Raw genomic sequence first — 19,754 nt, 5'->3', positions numbered from 1 at the left:
GCAGAAGTGAGCAGGTAAAAGGGGCAAGTCTTCTACTAGCCAAACCAGATAATGTGAATGAACCACACACTCCACAGTAGGGGGTATAGCCAGATTCTTGCAGGTGTCTGAAATGGAATATCCAAGGCCTTCAAATTACTGCTTCCAGAGGCATCATGAAACAATGGAAAGCACTTGATGTAATGACACGTAGCCTGGTTCTGAAGCCTATTGATACCAACAACATAGCCTTGAGCAGGCCCTTTCCCAAGTTTTCCCATATGTAAAATGAGGATGATAGTACCTTTCTGTCCCCATCACAGGTTTGTTTGAGGGTCAGTACCATAACATCTGGGAACATCCTTATTTATTACCCGGGCAGTCTGAATGGGAGAATGTTGCATACACTGGCAGGCTTTGCAAAGGTACGTCATGCTCACAGCAACTATTTGGATTACCTAGGCCTAGGGTTTTCAGTAAATTACTGGTTCAATTGACTGCCAGATCCACCCACTGTTGGCTTCTACCAAGAGCTACCCAGAACTGACCTGGGAATCACGAGACTGGGACTCAGTGCCAGCTCTGCCATATGCTTGCCATCTAAACTCGGGTAAGGCATTTCTCTTCTCTGAGACTCAATTTTTCTCAACTGTGAAAGAAAACGGAACTTGAAGGGGATTTCTTCCTCTAACCTATGCACTGGTGTGAGTAAAGTGTTCTTAATTGTCAGAATTTCCATAGTTTGCCTTCCTTAAAAAAACCATGTGCTTTATTAAAACTATTACGTGATAAGCATAATATGATTGGAACAGTAACTTTTAAAGAGGTATATTGACGGTTATATACTTTCAATTAATTAAAAGTATTTCCTGTTTGGGAAATTCCTCTCTTTTCCACATTGAGCCAGAATTCTTACTTTTTTAAAAAAAAATCCAAATTAATATGGTCTTGCTTCCCCCTTTTGGAGTCCCTCCAGTTTTCATTTGACTGGAATTCATACTGATGGCATTTATGAGACACAACTGGGCTTCGGATTGAGAAGACGTTAAGAGGCAGGTGGGAATGAAGGGGGTTGGGAGGCAGCAAAAAAAGTGCCGAGGTTAGAACAGTCATCACATGGCCTTGGACTTGAAGTCAGAATCCAGGTTCTGAGTCCTGGATGGGTGATTTGCGGTAGATTGATCAATCTCCTTGAGCCTTCATTTCCTCTCCTATAGTGAGAACAATATCATCTTATTCCATAAAGTTGAGGATTAAATCATAAAATGAATAAGAAATGCTTTATAAACTCTCATTAACGGGCTATAATGTATGGGGGCTATTAATGTTATGTGCCTCACGGGTGAAGGGGGAATGAGATCATAGGCCCAAACAAGGGCTTTTCAGTGAGGCAAGGACTAGGAACAACAGGTAAAGATTTGCAAATTCCAAAAGCACCTCCAGCACGTACTGTCCACCACTAATGATATCTCGCAAATATAGGTATCGGGCTGTGGGCCAAGTGACTTTTTCAATTTCCATATATTTAGATTTTCACACTCAGCTGCACCACATAAAAGCTGCAGGCAAAGTCCAAGGCTAGATTAATTCTCTCTGCTGCCCCTGTATCTCAAAGCCTTGACTTCAAAGCCTCAAATCGACTTCAAAGAACAGCTCTTTAGGGTTTACAGCTGCTTTTCACCGGGTAAACCTAAGTTTTAGAACTTGCCCCAGGGGCATCTACAGAGAGTGGATCTTAGACTTTCTGGCCTGGTTTAGGAGAAGAAGGTCACGTAAAGTGAGAGGAGCAGGCCAACGTAGAGATTTCCAGAGAGTTTTGGAAAATTCTCTTGTTCTAACTGCATCCATTTCAAGTCTTGGGAAGAAACGGTATCAATAGAAAAACTGTTATTTCAGATTAAAGTTTCTGCCATAAATTCTATAACTTAATGAAATACATGAAATGATAGAAACCTTTGGAAAAAGTGGGTCTTTCCTCTTGGATGCAAGATGTGTCCAAGGCAGGAAACATTGGACATGACTGGACAGATATTCTAGAACTTAAATGAACAATTCCTGAGAAACGAAAACTAGGATCTCATTACATAGATACTGAAAAGGAAGATGCTTCATATGATATGGAAGGAAGGCCCTAAAAGCAAAATTCTGACGTATTCAATGATAAAGAAAATATGCAGATATCCAAACACATCAACACAGTTTAACGTGGCATTCTACAGCCAAAGATTTTTAGTAAAGATCTCATTATCAGTCTGCATAAGGCTGAATGTGCTGCTAGATACTATACTCTTTCTACAATGCTTGACTTTTTCTTAAAACTACTTCAAGGAAGCCATGAAGACTGGCGTGCCAAATTTCTACCTTCCTCCAGTCTCACAAGGATAACGAACTTATGGGTGATAGAATCAGAATATTTCCAAGAAGACTTCGATGAGTTAAAATGATGAGATGAGAAAAAGAAGATAAAAGTTTTAAAAGTACATGTAAATTTCTGCGCTTGGATTCAAAAACAGCATCTCAGGCAGTGCAGAATTGGGGAAACTAGATCTGGGAGCTTCAGATGAATCAGATTTAAGAAATCCTCTATGAGGATGTGTCCTGCTTCACAGTTTCATCCTTTTCAATTTCTATGTCTCTGAGAGTCCCCGAATCATTTTGTCATTAAAGGCTGTGTCTGGAGAGAAGCAGTGGAGGACAACAGCCCATGTGAAATTGCTGACACACCGAAAGCTCCACTTTGGACAGAATCCTATTGGAATTACTTGATCATGAGTTTACGCTAACAGTGGCTGAAATTAACCCCAACTCCCACCATAGCATTTTCAAAATTAGAATTTGGGGAAATATTTCCTTTGTAATTTTTGTTCTGCTATCTGATTTCAGAAAAAAATATTTAGAATATTGATATCTGCACAATATATTAGAAAATGCCATGGCCATCAGGATGGCCTTCACAGGTACCTTCGACTTGCAGCTTCAGACAAATCAGATCTACCATTTGATATTTATCTCCCTCTCAAAATCTGCATAGATCATTCTGAAAGGGTGAGAAAATATTTAGGGTCAAAAGAGAGGATGCTGTAAGGAAATATCTTCCTTCTGTAAATAGCTTTAGAGTTGCGCTGAATAAGGCAATTGACACAGGCTGGGGTACCATTCTGAATTTAAGGGTTTGAAACTTTTTGATTGGCATTTTGAGTTTTTATAGAGCACTTTGTAATGTACTTCAAGTGGCAGAAATATTACTCATTAGCATGTTAAGAATGCTGAAACTTAAGTCCCCAAAGAGGGGCTCAGACAGAAGTGGGGAAATGAGGGGACTGCTTCTGTCCTATCCCAGCAGGGCCTTATGTATTATCAGGATCCTGAGGTTGGGCCGCGGAGCACTCTGGGATGTCAACTCCTATGTTTCCTTGAGGTCAGCATTGTCTTACTTATTCTGATACTCTCGGGAACATCGAGCAGAGTGCATTCCACATCATCACTGCTATGTGAACGTTTGTAAATTGACCAGTGTCAAAATGTTAATAATTACAAGTTCTCCATAAAAACTTGCTTATAAATAAACACAACGCACGCACATTGTTAATGGGTAAAATGTTAAACGTGTAAAATTAGCAAGAGCACACCATGTGCCACAGCTAAATGTTAACACAGGTTACATAAGATGGGGTTTTGGTTTGAGTTTTAAACCAAATCATTGTAGGGGGAAAATGAGGAACATTAAAAAAAATTGTCTTACCATACAAGTATTTTCCTTCATTAAAAGCAAATAAAAATGAGAAATGATTTTTAAAAATATAAACAACATATGGTGAGAACAGACAGTAAAAAATAAAATTTGATGTCATTAGACTTTAAAAATTCCTACCTGTTATTGTGAAGCCACCTAAAAAAGAAAAAACACAAGATGTTACAATTTATTTAACTTAGACTCTAAATAACAAATACCAGTGACATTAGACTGCCTGACAGCCCATCCAAGGTACAAAAACTTGCCAAATTATATTTACAATTAAGAAAAATCTGAAAACATCTGTTCATGATTTAATCACGAATCATTCTTTTAAGATTATGGGATTTAGTGCACAAATTTAGTTCTTGCGCATACCTCAAAAATCACTGATTTTTTAAAAGGTTATACTAAGCTAAAAATGGAATATAAACCATCTGACCTTAATAAAATGAGGCCAATGGCCCTAAACAACAATCTTGCTAGTAAATCAATAGAACTAAAAGTCAGAAAGCTACTGTACCACCTGACAGAAATGGAAAATAACCTAGAACAATGGAAAGGAAATGCAAGAAATGAAATGCTTACCAAGCTCATTCAATAACAGGGCTGTGAAGGAAACAGACAAAGACAAACACAGAATAAGAGACCAGATGAATAATGAAAGTAAGAGGAATATCAGCAGAAAGAAATCCAGGCAGATCTGATTACAGTGGTAGGGAGCCACTGCTAAAAAGTTGGTGCACCCTAAGAAAATGTGGCTTTGGGAATATTTCCAAATAAACAATTCCAACACTAATTTCTGTAAACGTGTGTGATTGATTATATATATATATATATACACACAATTCACTTTGTATATTATTTTGGACATTTAATAAGACATTTCTACTATATGTTTGTACACAGTGTATATATCTAGTTTTCCAAATATAGTAGAAACATTTTATGAAGTTAATCCTAAATTTTATTTGAGTGAGTCTCCCTCATTAAATATTGCCTGGGAGTTAGTTAATTTAACATATGGAAGTCTTAAATCATTCAGTATCTCAGATATTGTACCCTTTAGTCAATGAAAACAGTTTAAACATCTTGGGAAATTCCATTTTGGCCGCCCTGCCTGGAAGGAGATTTTGGCCCAAGGTACAGCCCTCTCTCTGGAGGTTCTATTTGCATGATATTTTGGCCATCCAGAAATGCTTATGTTGTTTAAATGCTCAAAACTTGAGTTCCAGGAATTAGCGCTTCTTTGTGCGTCCTTATCTATGACTTCTGCACATTACAATTGGACACACTGAATGCTTCTTGTAGACACATAATTCCATGGAAACTGACAAGGCGGGGCGGTAGGGGGGACATACATAATTTGTCTTTCAGTTTATGTACTTTAAACCTAGACTACACTGTGACACTTTATTTTGGTGAAAACTACCTGGCTAAACGTATTAAACAAATTACTTCTGTAGTTGTAGATGGGAATTTTACAATTACTTTTTCAGGCCCAAGTTTTCCCTCGAATGGTAGTGGCATTATACGATACTTTCTAAAACAAGTCAGTAATTTTATTTATAGTGACAACAATCCACTTGGCGGGTGTGAAACCGGATAGTGCTATCAAAGAATTTTAATTTGCTTTTACATGAGGGCATATTTTACTAAAAAGACAATTGAAAGAGCTGTATCCAAGATGCTCTTCCTTTAGATAAAAGACAGTTCTTTGGAAGAATACATTTAGAAGTAAGTATTTTTTCCTGTATGTTAATGAGGCATTTTTGATCCCATCTTTACAAGAAATCAGTACAATTTTCGAAGTGTCTTTTCCTTCCACCTACTGCCTATGGAGCATATTAAATAGGATGCACTGAAATGGGTCCTCAGTGCTCCTTTCTCCATCATTCCAAAGGCTCCTGTTACCATTTTGAACATGATTAAATCAGGGACATATACTTTTTAATTTTTCTGATGGACTTTGAGCCCAGTGAGTTCTTACAAATGTGGGATTAACTTCCCCGAAATGTTGGGTCCGTAGAGGAATTAGTCCTATATATCTGATTTTTTTCCTTATGTGTAAAAGTATAAACTTCTTGCAAAATGGTCAATCTAGTTATCTCCTAGACTGCTCTCATCAATTGTTTATATACAGTTAATAGCTATTAATATGTAGTATGCTCATTTTACATATGTAATTAAATGAATAGGATTCCTTTTAAAATGGCTACTATTAGAGGATAAATATAGGAAACCCTTGTAATAATTCAGAATAAAAAATTATTTTTCAAGCTGATATAAAATTCCTATCCTTCCTTATCAAATATAGGCCACATAAAATAGATACAAAATTAAAGAAAGCAAGGAAATGGGCTTCTTTGTTCAAATATTTTCTAAAAACGTAAGTACACATGAAGCAAAAAGAACTACTTATCAGGCTACTGCTGTTTATTTTTTCCTTTTACTGTATCTGTTAGAGATGTGTCAGTTCTAGAAGGATCAAAAGATTTTGGAGCATAAGGCTGCATAGGTCTTAAGCAAAGTCTAAATTCTTATTGAAGGACCATATCTTTCCTGCTACAGAAAACTGATATGACTGGTTTCATACATATGGTCCCTTTTAAACGTCATATTTGATGATATGAAAAATATTATGCCAAAATGAAGACTAGAATATCGATAACACTTACTCTTTAAGGATCTTTGTTCTTATTAATTTTATCTTTTTTGAAAACTGGGTTCTCTAAAGAAGCCTAATTATTGAATTCTTCTGAAATTTCCTATTAGCTGCCATTAGACTCACCTACCATGACTCATAGGTATTAAGTAGTCTTTATCACTAACATATTAGGGGTGACAATAGTTGGAACCAAATATTAGAATGATCCTGGAGTAGGGGAAAAGTAAACACATAAATCATTCTTTTATGTCATCACTTCTGAATTACAGAAATCTCTTCCAGTATTTAATAAATCTGGTTTCCATCAAGGTTAGTTGACATTTCCCGAAGAAAACGCGCAGGGCTCGGTGCACTTGTGAATTAGGGAAGGGGAATGAAACTGCTAAAGCTCCAAAGGAAACGGAAGTAAAGTACTTGGAAGCCGAGGAAGAGGAGAGAGTTAAGTGTGAGAGTAGGGAGACACAGAGAGAGAAGAGTACAATTTCTCGCTGGTATGTCTTTGTATACTCTCACACCTTTCATTCCTCTTCTTATCCATTTTGGTTCCTCAAGCACAAGGGAGAAACTGCACTCTTTCTCATATTCCTCACGGTCAAATATTCTAATGGTAATGATCTTCCTGTGGGAACACAAGACAAAGGCAAAACAAATGGTTGGAGTCACACGCTCATGCTAGGTGTTCACCAAGCTGAATGTTACTGTGATGTTATGGAAGGAGAACTGGAAACACATGGACCTCCCAAAGTATGTAAAAGGGCATCTTGGGCACTCTTAGCTGCCCCTCTTTAAGTTTTCTTTGCTAATTTATCACTTGCACAAATTCTTCCTGCTTCAATGAGCAGTCAGGAGGTAAATCATATTAGGAAGAGAGATCAGAAAGTCGGCTTCATTTTGGCGAAGCAAGCATCAGCACCAACTTTCCCAGATACAGAGGCTTGATGGACTGCACTGAAAATTAATATCTCAGACCTATAATGTGCAGAGTGGCCAAAATTGGCTGATGGAAGTACAGACCGGGCCCACTGTGACCCCGGGTGAGATTTATGCCCTGTTACATAGGTGGAGGGATGTGTGTGCTGTAAGTCATGTTCTGAAGAGTGCAGGCATCCAGGGGTGGCGCAGGCCAGCAGAAGCTGTTGGGCTCAGCCCTGGAGCAGCTCCCCCACCTTTCTTCTCACTCATCTCCACCAGGCAGGGCTCTCCAATCTCAAGGAAGAAGGTCTTGTTTTTCTCATACTCCTCATCATCAATTACCTTGACTGATATTGTTTTGCTGAAACAGAGAAGAATAGAAATTGACGAACAAGGGGAAGCGGAAAGAAAAGAGAAGGAACATAGAGAAGAGGAAAGCAAGGTTAATGAGCTGCACTTCCAGACAAACGGCAACTGAGAAACTTCTGTACCATGAGCATCTTCTTCCAGAATGGGTGTGGGATAGGTCTGAAAGATTGGAGAGGTCACCCAATGCATAACTCCCCTTCCCAGGGCCACAGAATTATTTTAGGCAAAACACAGCACTCAGTACTAATACGTTTATCATCATGATGAGAAGGAAAAGCAGAAAAACATAGATCACAATAATAACAGAAATATATATTTATTTAGTAAGTGCCTTAACCGTAGGATTGTCTGAGCTGTGCCTTGGAATTCATTCCTTTAGAACAAATCAGTAAATGACATCAAAACATTAATAGAGGTTACCTCGATAAATAGGTTTGTGGGTCATTTTTTTTGGCCTTCATTCTGCTTTATTGTATTTCCAAACATGATATTTTTATCACAAAATTTTACTAAAATAATAAATGTGCAAGAGAATCACAAAATAGAAGTCTTTTATCTTAGCCCAACCAATATCCTAGAATTAGACTCTCATTCATGTTAGTCAGATTTTCTACCTAGAGCACAAGGGGAAGTCACTCATGTTTTGCTTGTCTTTCTAAAGATGGAAGCTGAAAGCTCCCAAGAGCTGTTTTGAAAGGTGGGGAGTGGAGAGTCACGATGTTATAGTTATTTTCATCTCTCCCAAAGCCGAGTTTTAACTTTGACAAAATATACCATTTACACTACTTTTAAACTCCACTCATACACCAAGGCATTTTATTAAGAATTTTTCCTGTAATCCATCCTTAGCACCTCTTGCCTTGGTCCTCCGGTTGTGAGTAACTGACAGGCAGGTAGGACAAATGCAAATATTATGAAAATCTCAACTTCCCAGAAGCCTTGATGACTCTGAAAATAAATCTAATGTTGCCTTCTAATTAATAAGGGCTTAATCACTTCATGTATTACAACTTAGAGCCTCCTAAACATTTGTCTGTCCTTGAAAATTTTTTTTTCAGTAACATTGGCCAAGAACATTTCCGACTTGTTTTTGAAACAATGAGTTTATATAGACACACAGTTATAATGTCATGGACCTTATTTAGTTTTGGTGGAATTTTCTAGTTCTTCTGGAAGGAAACTAGTTTATAATCTGTTTTTTAAAAACTTATTGATCGAATTCATCAAGTTTCATTTAGACCTCTGCATGCCAAAGAACATCAGTTTTATTTCATAGTTTGAAGGAGAATAAAGAAAGAAGTTGTTTTTAATTCTCTGAATTTTCCATCCCCTAATGCTAAATGCTTTAGTCTTGCTTTCTTGGGTTAGCATTGTAGAAGCAAGATCAGATGATGGCTTCTGGTCCTTTGTAGCCCCACAACCTACTTTCTGCTCCTCAGCTAAAGAACATCCTTGCATGATGCTCACAACCCAATTTCTCATTACTAGGGAGTTGGAGCTATTGACAATGCCTTTTCTATCTCAGCTCTGTCCTCAAAGACTGAAATACTGAGGCTGGATGAGAGCTGTAAATGACTAAAACAATAATCTTTTTCCTAGAGTAGATATTTACAAAACTACCAACAGTGTGGCAAAGTTCAACTACACGTATACAGTGAATGGTTCTTGTCTAACTTCTAGAACTATTTTCTGGAATTCACCTATTTACTTAGCATATATTAAAAAAATCATCCTGCCCTGACTAAGCCAGAATATCTGATCATCCCTTAATATCCAAAAAACACAAAATATTAGAGAAAGCACAAGGAGACGTAAGAAATGATAATACATGTGCTTTTTATTTCAGGCATGAATTCGATGTTATAAGTGAGATTAGATTTACTCTACAAAAACCTGCCAAACGTCTATCCTCTTGGTCATCAAACTTCGGCCTTTGAGGTATTAATTTCCATCTTACTGCTTTGTAATCATAAACTATAGCTGTACATCTACACTAAAGCATTCAGCATCATAAGACCAAGTATGGGAAAGTGTTGACAGGCATTAGAAGGGCCACGCTACCATCTTCTGGACCTGATTACCCAACATGCATTATCAAGGCACTTCATGGTAAGGTACGTTAAACTGGATGTTACGTTGCAATGCTCTTGCTTATGTTACTTAGAAACATTTGACTTTATCTTTCTCCATCTTGCACTCCCAACCCATCCTGCATCTCATCAAGGATTTTATTAGATTGCAGAAATAGAGAAAGCACAGTGAAGATGGTTGGAGTAGCCTTGCTAATAAGGTGAGCGTTTGTTGAGGAAAGGCTACCAGTTTCATTCCCAAAGGGGAGCATGACCACTTATTTACAAATAAATAGAAGCAATCAAATAACATCTTCTTTCTTATCCTTGATGAACTTAATCCTTTATTGCTGCAACAGCTTTATTCTCTATACTTGGAGCAGCTGATGAGTGTCAGAAGTATAGGGCCCCACACAAACAGTTTGTATAATAAAATAAGCACTTAAAATTTATCATTACAGTATCACTATTAACTAGGATCATAATCCTTAGAAAACATTTCATTCTTTGATCATTGTGACACTGGAAAATCAAAGATGAAGAGAAAACAAACAGGAAGTGCCTGGCAAAGACACCTAAAATAGATGGGATTTGCATAATGGCGTATTATTTCAAAATCATTGATAATACAATCAATAGTGCCCCTGACAGGAGGAGCTATTCAGTCATACAATGATTTTGCTCCTCTTGCCCAGCAAAGCTATTAATAGAAAATTTGGTTATTAAAAGACATTTCAATCAATTTAAAGAGGCAGGATGAAGTCAATCCTTATGAATTAGCCTGTCTGAATCAAGAGAGGCAAAAATCAGAAGGCAGTGGCAATATTCACCTTTTGCTTCGGAACAGAACTATTTCTACCCCTGGCAGAGGTAGCGAAGGTGAAATTAACCCATCTAATTTTTAAAGGAACATATCCTTGGGATGTATTTTGCTTACTTGGCAAAGCCTAAAGCACAAAGGGACTGTCACCACTTCTTCCACCACTTCTTCTTCTGTTACACGAGATGAGGTTGATTTGGTGAAGACTCCAGTTACACTAGCCTAATAATCTGCAGAAGGATACCTCTGTTCCTCGCAGTTCTGCAGTGGAAATATAATCCCAAGGACTCAAGGGACCTTAAAGGTGCTCCAGTGTGCCCCCATTGCCACACCAATCCCATATTCACAGGGCTTTTGCTCTGTCCCAAGGACTCCCACTCCCTGAGAACACAGATTCATGTTAGTGGTTCTTTTGTTCTATTTACCGGTGGGAAGCAATCAAATAGCTGTTGTTATTTCTTTAAATGGACAGGTTAACCAAAAACAAGACTGGAACAGTGGGGTAGACACAGTCTTTCATCCAGTGACAACTCTTGCACTGCTACTGCACTGATAAGGAACAAATAGAACAACTGATGTCTTGCAATTTTCAACTACCATAATTATTATGAAGAACGTAAGGAAAACTCCTCATTTGTTTTTTTTACATCTCTCTAAAGCTGAACAGTGTACTATAAAATTACGTTTTCTGGAAATGAGCAAAGCAGTTACAAATCTTATGATAACAGTAAGTAACTTTTCAATATGGCCAAAATTTTAATGAAAATACATTTTGGTTCAATTTCTAGAAAAAAAAAGGCTTTGGGTAAGAAAGATCAATTTATTTAGTGGAAAAATATAGGTCATTCCTTCTGATTTTTGCAGTGTCTTTCCTTTGATGATACTAAGCCAACATCTATACTTCTCAGTATCTCTCATCTGACTGGTCTCAAAAGACCCAAGCGCATTCTAACAAGGAGTTCTTATATCAGGTGGTGACTCAGGCAGACAACGAAAAGGAAAGACAGAGCTGGCTTTAATAGTGGGAGCTAAAAAAGAAAATCTCTTCAAAATATATTCCAGTCTCTCATCATTAAGCCAAAGTAGTAACACAGTCCCTTTTTCCAATTTCACCCTCAGTTTGTCCTTCTGTGGTTTCTTTGCCCTAAGACTGCCTTTGATGTTGGGTGAAGTGAGAAATAGACAAGTTGGAGGATTAAGAGAACAGATTTTCCTTTCTAAATCCTCGTGCAAAAGATTTCAGTGAGGATTTCACATATTTAGATACTGCAATGGCTTTTAGAATTTATTTTATTTTTTAAAAAGATTTAACCTCTCTTTAGGCATACTCAGAGGTCAATGGACTGATGGGCACTTTGCATTTCTTAATTCACTTATCTTCACAACAGCCCTAGAAGTAACTTCCACTACTCAGAATTTACAGAGGAGACAATGACTCAGAGAAGTTAAGTAACTTCCAAGGTCACAAAGTGAGATTCCTGTGACTGGCTCTAAAGACCAATATCATTCAATTATGTGACCCACAAGTTCTCTTATTCATTCAACTGTGCAGTATTTTTATGACCACTTTAAAGGATCTGGATCATTATTTTAAATTAATATAGAGGTTTATTGTTTTATCTTTTACGTTAACAAAGACTGCCTATATGAACAATGACAGAATTTCAATTCTATTTTTAAAAGGAACGCAGAACATATTATATTTGATAATGGCTGTCTTAAAAAGTCAAATCCTTGAGGAGATAAAGGTCCTCTTAGGATTAAAGGAAAAGTGCCATGGACATTAGAGGCTCCCCAACTCTGAGGACTTTGAGGAACCCGGTCAGCAGCCTCCACCTCACAGGGGGCCTGGAGAACAGCAGAATCTCAGGGCCCACCCCACACCCACAAAATCAGGTCTGCATTTTAACAAGAACCCAGATGACAGCTATGCATGTTAAAGTTTGAGAGGCGCTCATCCAGAGAGGACAATGGGTTCTTTCATTAAGTTGGATAATAAATTAAGAGGCTGATGATAGTTTGGTTTGTGTTTTGGGACTGTCTGCATATTACAATCACATGTGGGGCTTTGAAAACTCTAGAGGCCTGGGCGAGACCCACTCCAGATCAGCGACATCAAACTCCGGTTGTGCAGCACCAGCATGAATAGTTTTTAAAAGTTTTTCAGGTGATTCTAATACGCAGCTGGAGCTAGGAACTGGCTAATGGAGAGCCAGAATGTAAGGCCTGATGTTTAAAAGAACATCTTAAATGGAGAATAGATAGAATTGTGAGGAAGTTGGAGTCAAAACCAAATTTTAGATTTAATTAGCAATCTAGGTTGAAACCCAGGAGAAACATTTTGCCTTGTCCTTCCCTGGTGTTCTTTTCTGGTTTATACAGAGAACTTAAAGTTGTTGCTTTCTCCTATTAGGCAATGCTGGTCTCTGACCTCGATAGCACAGGTGAGGAAAGGCCCTTAGCATTCAGGTGGCAGAGTGATTTCCTTCTAACAAAGTGATGAGAACTCTGGTGAGAGGTTTTTACACAACAGAAGGTCTATTTGGAGAGTAGAAGAATTAAGGGTTTCAATTGCCACAGAAGACAGTAATGCCTCATGTTCTCCTGAGAGAGCTTCTGAAACCTGTCAGTGAAACGCCATGTCCTTGGAACTGGAAACCTTGCACGTGGAAGCCACCACACTCAGACTCAAGAAAGAAGTGACCCAGGACTGACCACAGATGATGCGAAAAGATTTGGCAACTTCTCTGACCACAGTGATGTGATCAGGCAAGGCAACTTTGAAATGTAACCCCCAGTATACCTGATCTTAAAAGCTTCAGGACAAACTCCTATTACTCAAAAAGACAAACCAACTTAAAAATGGGCAAAGGATCTGAATAGATGCTTATCCAAAGGTAAACAAATGGCCAATAAGTACATGGAAAGATGCTCAAGATCATCAGTAATCAGGAAATGCAAATCAAAACCACAATGAGATATCAATTGACATCTACTAGGACAGCTATAATCAAAAAGACAGATAATAACAAGTGTTGTGGAGAATGTAGAATTGAAGCTCTCTTACACTGCTGGTGAGAATGTAAAATGATGTAGCAGCTTTGGAAAAGTCTAGCAGTTTCTCAAAAGTTTAAAAATAAGAGTTACCATATGACCCAGTAATTCCACTTCTAGGTATATACCCAAGAGGTTTAAAAACATATGTCCACACAAAAACTTGTACATGAATGTTTATAGCAACATTACTCAGAATGGCCAAAAGTGGGAACAACCTAACTGTCCATCAACTGATGAGAGGATAAACAAAATGTGGTATATCCATACAATGAAATATTATTCAGCAATAAAAAGGAATGGAACTCTGATACATGCTACTGAAGAGTAGCACAATATGTCACCCCAAAATATGGCATTTTGTTATACTGATTATTTTGAGCTGCAGGCATTTGAAAAACAGCAAAACAGCAAATGCATGGAGAGGCTTTCTCTGAGCTCCTCCTATCTGCATACAGACAGATCTCTGAAAAGGATCTCAATTGCATAGATCCCCTCCTGGGGAATTTCATCAACCAGGAAGACTGACTCTTCTCACAGGAGAGGAGACAAGAAGTTCACACCACACCCAGACAACCTTTGTCACAATCTGTCATATCTCCCATCTGTTCTTCTTAGGGCCCATTCGTCTTCCCTAACAATCATTTACTCTCCTCCAAGAGACTTACATCCCCCTCCCCTTTCCCTAATAAGAGGGTATTTAAGCCTACGTTTAAGCTGCCTCAGAGAATGACTCATTTTTCTCTGGATATCTCCCATGGACACATGAGGTAAACATTTTAACAAACTTCTGTTTGTTTTTCTCTTGTTAATCTGTCTTTTATTACATGGTCTCAGCCAAACTCTGACGGGCAGATGGAAAATTATTTTTCCTCTCCTACACTACGATATGGATGAACGTTGAAAACAAGGTGAAAGAAGCCAGTGACAAAAGACCACATATTGTACGATTCCATTTATATGAAAAGTCCAGAATAGGCAAATCCACAGAAACAGAAAATTAGTGGTTGCCTAGGGCTGGAGGTTGGGGAGTAAATAGGGAGTGCCTGCTAATGGGTAAGGGATTTCATTTTGGGGAGTTGAAAATGTTCTAAAATTGATTGTAGCGATGGTTGCACAATTCTGGGAATATACCAAAACCCATTGAATTGCATATTTTAAACGGATGATTTCTATGGTATATGAATTATATCTCAACAAAGCTGTTATTTAAAAAGATAAAGTTCAGGATAAATCATAGTCTAGAAAAGACTGTTTTCTTGGATCAGAAAATGTGAGAATTTTGGGGTTTTCAGTAAGGAGCTTCAAATTTTATTAGTACTGCCAAACAGAAAACTGGGCTGCTGCATACCATGAGACAGTGAGAACCATTTGCATCAAAGCTAAGTGCCATCACTGTGTCTATCAGCTCCACTACTCTCCATCCATCCCTTTCCACAGGCTTCCCACAGAATGCTACCTGCCTCCTCCAGGATCAAGGGCTATTGATGTTGTGCTTTGACATGCTAAGCATTTCTGGTGGCTGTTACCTCAGGCCAGCTTCCTTGGCTGGTTTCTTTTCCCCAAAGCATAAAGTATGAAAATGTCAGAAGCACCATTTCCTTCGTGGCCTTTATTTTAAAAGGAAAGTATAATCTTAGCTTATGCCTGCTGCCCTTGCAAAGTCAACAGCTCTCTTCACATCACCTCGGGCATTATTCAGTGCCCTTGTTGGCATTGATTTCTCTACCTACAAGGAAAGATATGCTTGCTATGGGTTGCCTTCGTATCACTTGGTTTAAATTCCTGGCCCATTTTAAGTTTTTTTCCTTCGATTTGGGTCCCTTGGAGATTTGGAGTTAGGGAAACAAAGGGGCAGTCAGAGAAGACCCAGGCATATATTCTCCTCATTTTCCATAAGTGACCCAAATCAACTCCCCCATCTAATTAACATTCCAAATAGAATAAGAACGGATTGCTATTCATATGATTTCTAATAATATTTTTACGTTTTTAGATTATTGGTAAAAATATTTGCTCAAAGTCCCATGCTAAGGTGGTCACGGAACAGAGACTAGATCATGCCTTAAATGTATCATTTCCTTTGTTGAAGTGTCAAGAGCTCCAAACTGGGACTCAAATATCCGGGTTCATATCTTGACTCAGCACTTTCTCGGTGAGGTATTTGGGCCAATTCTGGCATCTTTATAAACATCAATGTTATCATCTATCAAATGGGGATGATAAAACTCACTTCACAGCAAGTGTGATGTTCACAGTGTTGTGATGGTCAAATGATGGGTGACATCATTCATCAACTGTGGATTAATAAAACTGAAGAGGTTGTTGCAAAGATCAAATAACATAATGCATGCGAAATCATTTTGCAAAGGACTATAAAATGTCAGGAACAGTTGTTATTATTAGTAGAAAAGCAGTGGTTTACTTTGTGGTTCTTAATTGCCCTTTTACCCAGTGGCCAAAATTGGCAGTTGGCAGATAGTGGTGGTGGGGGGACGGGAGGGGGGTCAGGTCACAAAATACCGGATGAAGTAATGGGCAGTATCCTCAAATTCACTCCCATATGTAGCTTGGGATCACATCCCATATAATGGGGTATCCAAGTCAGAATCCTAAACTCAAAGAAGCCAAGGGCACAAGAGCTACTGTTTAGCTTCCCAGCCTGGTTCTGCCAGGTCCCCCCTCACCACATTAGCTGGATACACAAGAGGGGACTGAAGTCAGACTTTTCCTGGAGCTACTGCTGTGAAGCAGAGCCTGACAAACAGGGATGGTGCTATTCTGTAATTTAAATAGACTCCAAAGATGAGAGTTGCTAAAGTAGCTAAACAAAGTAATTCTCTAGGAGCCCTTGTCATCCACACAGTGCTTTCTCTGCATTATCAAGTGGTAACTGAAATCACTGCTTCAAACAGGGCAAGGGGCAGGGACAGCTGAAATCTCGGGGGAACCAGGGGAGTTTCACAGAGCGAGTGAGGGTTTTCCAACACAATCTTGCCCTATCTTATTTTTCTCTGCTTACTTTTGAAACTGAATGGCAATCAATTCATTTTTTTTCAAACGCAAAATAGGAACAAATGTAATTCTTTTTTGGTCTCTCTCCTTCCAGCAATCAAATTGTTAGCCTTAGTCTCAAAAAAAAAAAAAACCAATGAGCTCTCTTCCTGTCCGTAGAAGAAATGCTGGTTGACCACTTAAAAGAGATACTGCAGGGATCCTAGAGTTATTGTTCCCATAAATAATATGCTGGGAATTCTAGTATCCCCCAGGTTCTGTGCTATTCTCGCAGGCTATGCAAAAACCTCATGAGTAAAGTTTACTAAGAGAAAATGATATGGATGTATTAAAAAGTGACCATAATTTTGTGATATATAAAATGTATACCTTACCCCTGCCTCCCTCCTCTGCAGTCAATAAACTTCAGTCTTCGGGAGGGTAAAGTAATTAGAATCTTGGGTTTGTTACCTAAATGAGCATGCTGAGACAATTTGTCAGTTCAGTGTAAAATAAAGTGGATCAAGCATTGATTGAAAGACATCAAAGATTGTCTTTCAAAGATTCAATCAACAATCAGAAAGATTGCTGAAAGACATCAAAATAGATCTTGGTCTAGACGTTTTTCATTGTTTCATAATACTGGCTTTGTGCAAATTCCCTGAGAGGCACTTTTAACAAAATGATAGAGGATTCTCATCTTAAAACTGATTCCTTAACCTGTTAGACTACATATTTATCTATGATCTGAGATCTTCACTGTACTTCTGGAGGGGAGTGGGAAAGGTCCAGATTCTCTAGTAAAAGTTGTTTTAACAAATGCTCCAAAGTTGAGGATAATGCTAAGTACTTTGTGGCATTGAGAATCTTTTCTACAAACTGAACACATAAACATCTTTGGTTTAGTTTTAGAAACATTTATCAGTTCTCTATTTGCCCCTGCTCTTTATAAGAATTTGGAATTAACTGAAATTGATGCTACTGAATTTCAAAGAAACTGTTGGTTTCCCACCCTTCTCAAAAGCCGTCTTCATCTTGAAAACTTTAAACATTCCTGGGGTGTCATTAGACTCTTTCCAGCGATTATTTCTACCTTTGGTCCTTCCTCCTTTGTCAAGATTCTTTCTTCAAAGTAGAGTTTCCCCGGAAAACAATGGAAAGATTTCACTCCTAGAATGTTACAGGACAGCAGCTAGAATATGCTGAAAGCAGCTCTGTCAGAAGGAGGCCAGCTTTAAAAACAGAACATCAGGAAGTAAAGCCAGGCTTTCTTAAGTTTTTCTATTCTTATTCTCTTTCACTTTTCTTTCCTTTCTTCCCTCCCTTTCTCCAGAGCCACAAAATATACAATGGCAAATCAATCCTTCTCTGTAGGCATTCATACAAAACACTCAAAAAGTCACGATACCAGATATTTTCTTGAACATAGCTAAAATAGATTAATAATTAGTGAATGGATGCTGATTTTTAAATTTCACCCTTCTGTTCCATGTCTAATACTTTATTGTTATTTTACATTAGATTAAGCAATCAATCCTTATGTCTTCATATATATATTCTATAAATATGTTTGGATTTTAGATTTGCATTTCACAATGGAGGCCTATGGTTTACAAGAATAAATAAATAAGTAATCATATCTATTGACTACTTCCGCAGGCAGGGGGTTTAAGGTTGGAAAGGCAGGTTGGGCTCAGGTTTATCTTAAAGGTGTCATGTGAAAAGCTCTCGGGGAAGTCAATTAAGCTACCTGACAATTTATTTCCATAAACAACATAATTATTAAGGCTAATCAGATCTCCGTGCCCATGGCTCTAAGTGCTTTCACAGAAACCACTGGTGGCATAAAGTGACCCACTAAAATGTTTTCTTAGGAAGGGGACTCAGGTTGCAGAATTCTCGCTCCACCATTTACTACCTGCACCTGTGTGAATTACTTGCTCTTTCTAAGGCTGGAGCTCCTGCTCTGTGAATTCCTTATAATAATGCTATTTATCTCATCGGATTGCTGTGAGCAGTAATCGTGATAATACAGATAAAAGGCTCAACACAGAGTCTGGCTCATATTAAGTACTAAATAAATATTAGCTATTTCTATTATGACCACGAGCAATATTGTGTCCCGTAAGAACTGGGACTCTTGGGAGTGAACTGCCTGTAACTCATGCAAATGAATGAATCTAAGCCTTAGTTTCCTCATCTGTAAAAAGGGAATAATTTTATATCTGCATCATGAGGTTGTTGAGGGGATTACATGGGAAAACAGAACAGGACCTGGCACACAGTAAGCTCTTGATAAGCGATGGTTATGATGATGATTATTATTGCAGAGTGACTCTGAGGTAAAGTATGTCAGTAAGGCTCATTTACTGAGATCAAGGGGTAGGTTAACAGAAATGGATAATACAGGTGTTTTTGAAAATCAGATTTTCAGTGTCGATCTCTGGCTTTTGCCTCCCCTGATAACCTAGACAAAGCTAGACTGGATTCTGAACACACTCTGTCCCGGTGTATGTGAAGCATCATAAGGTGGGAGGGTGGACACTCGTTTGTATTAGCAACTTTGTATTTCATGGGTTCTTTTTCATGAAATACAACTAAAATAATATGAATTGCTTTCAGATAACTTGTGTTCTTTTTCTTAAAGTGTTTTTCTTGCTTTATTAAAGTAATACTTGTTCATTGTTGACAATTTGACACACGCAGAAATGAAGAAAAAGAAAGAAAAATTACCCATAAGCCCGCCACTAGAGATCACCATTCAACATTTTTAAATGTTTGCTTTTACCTTTTAGAACATACGATTGCATCATTTGGACCATATTATACGTGTATGTATGTGTGCATGTGTGTGTGTGTATAAATAAAATTTGGTGGTGTGATTTTTCACTTAACATTATATTTTAAACATTCCCCATGATGTAAGAAAATTTTTTAAAAACTCTCCTTTAAAATGGCACAAGATGTTCCATGAAATGTCTTTATGATAATATAATTAACTATATCTTTATGGATGGATTGTGGGCCATTTTTTTTCTCTCTACTGTCCCTATCTAAACAGACTGATCTGTAACTTATGTGGGGAGATAAATGAAACAAAATATTATGAACTTCTGGTGTTTTTCTATAGATGAGCTACTTGGGATCTGAGTTCTT

The 19,754-nt window shown here is 38.0% G+C and overlaps 1 protein-coding gene across 23 annotated transcripts in view; it reads right to left on the bottom strand.

The window, feature by feature from the left end:
• The window catches only part of SLC8A1 (solute carrier family 8 member A1), a 399,887-nt gene that overhangs the window by 71,392 nt on the left and 308,741 nt on the right, over window positions 1-19,754 (bottom strand). For 12 of the 23 annotated variants that reach the window (XM_070512196.1, XM_070512199.1, XM_070512200.1 and 9 more), the window contains 4 exons: window positions 7,547-7,653; window positions 4,301-4,321; window positions 3,851-3,868; window positions 3,722-3,736 (listed from right to left, as the gene is read on the bottom strand). In XM_070512196.1, coding sequence (XP_070368297.1) covers window positions 3,722-3,736; window positions 3,851-3,868; window positions 4,301-4,321; window positions 7,547-7,653 — 161 coding nt within the window. Of the gene's footprint in view, window positions 1-3,721; window positions 3,737-3,850; window positions 3,869-4,300; window positions 4,322-6,895; window positions 7,000-7,546; window positions 7,654-19,754 lie in introns of all 23 variants that reach the window. The other 11 variants (XM_044772291.2, XM_070512187.1, XM_070512188.1 and 8 more) reach the window with 6 other exon arrangements.

The sequence above is a fragment of the Equus asinus genome, chromosome 6, assembly GCF_041296235.1.
Source record: "Equus asinus isolate D_3611 breed Donkey chromosome 6, EquAss-T2T_v2, whole genome shotgun sequence".
In the NCBI taxonomy this organism is placed as follows: domain Eukaryota; kingdom Metazoa; phylum Chordata; class Mammalia; order Perissodactyla; family Equidae; genus Equus; species Equus asinus.
The sequence above is the reverse complement of the archived record's forward strand: the minus strand, read 5'-3'. Positions and strand labels throughout refer to the sequence as shown.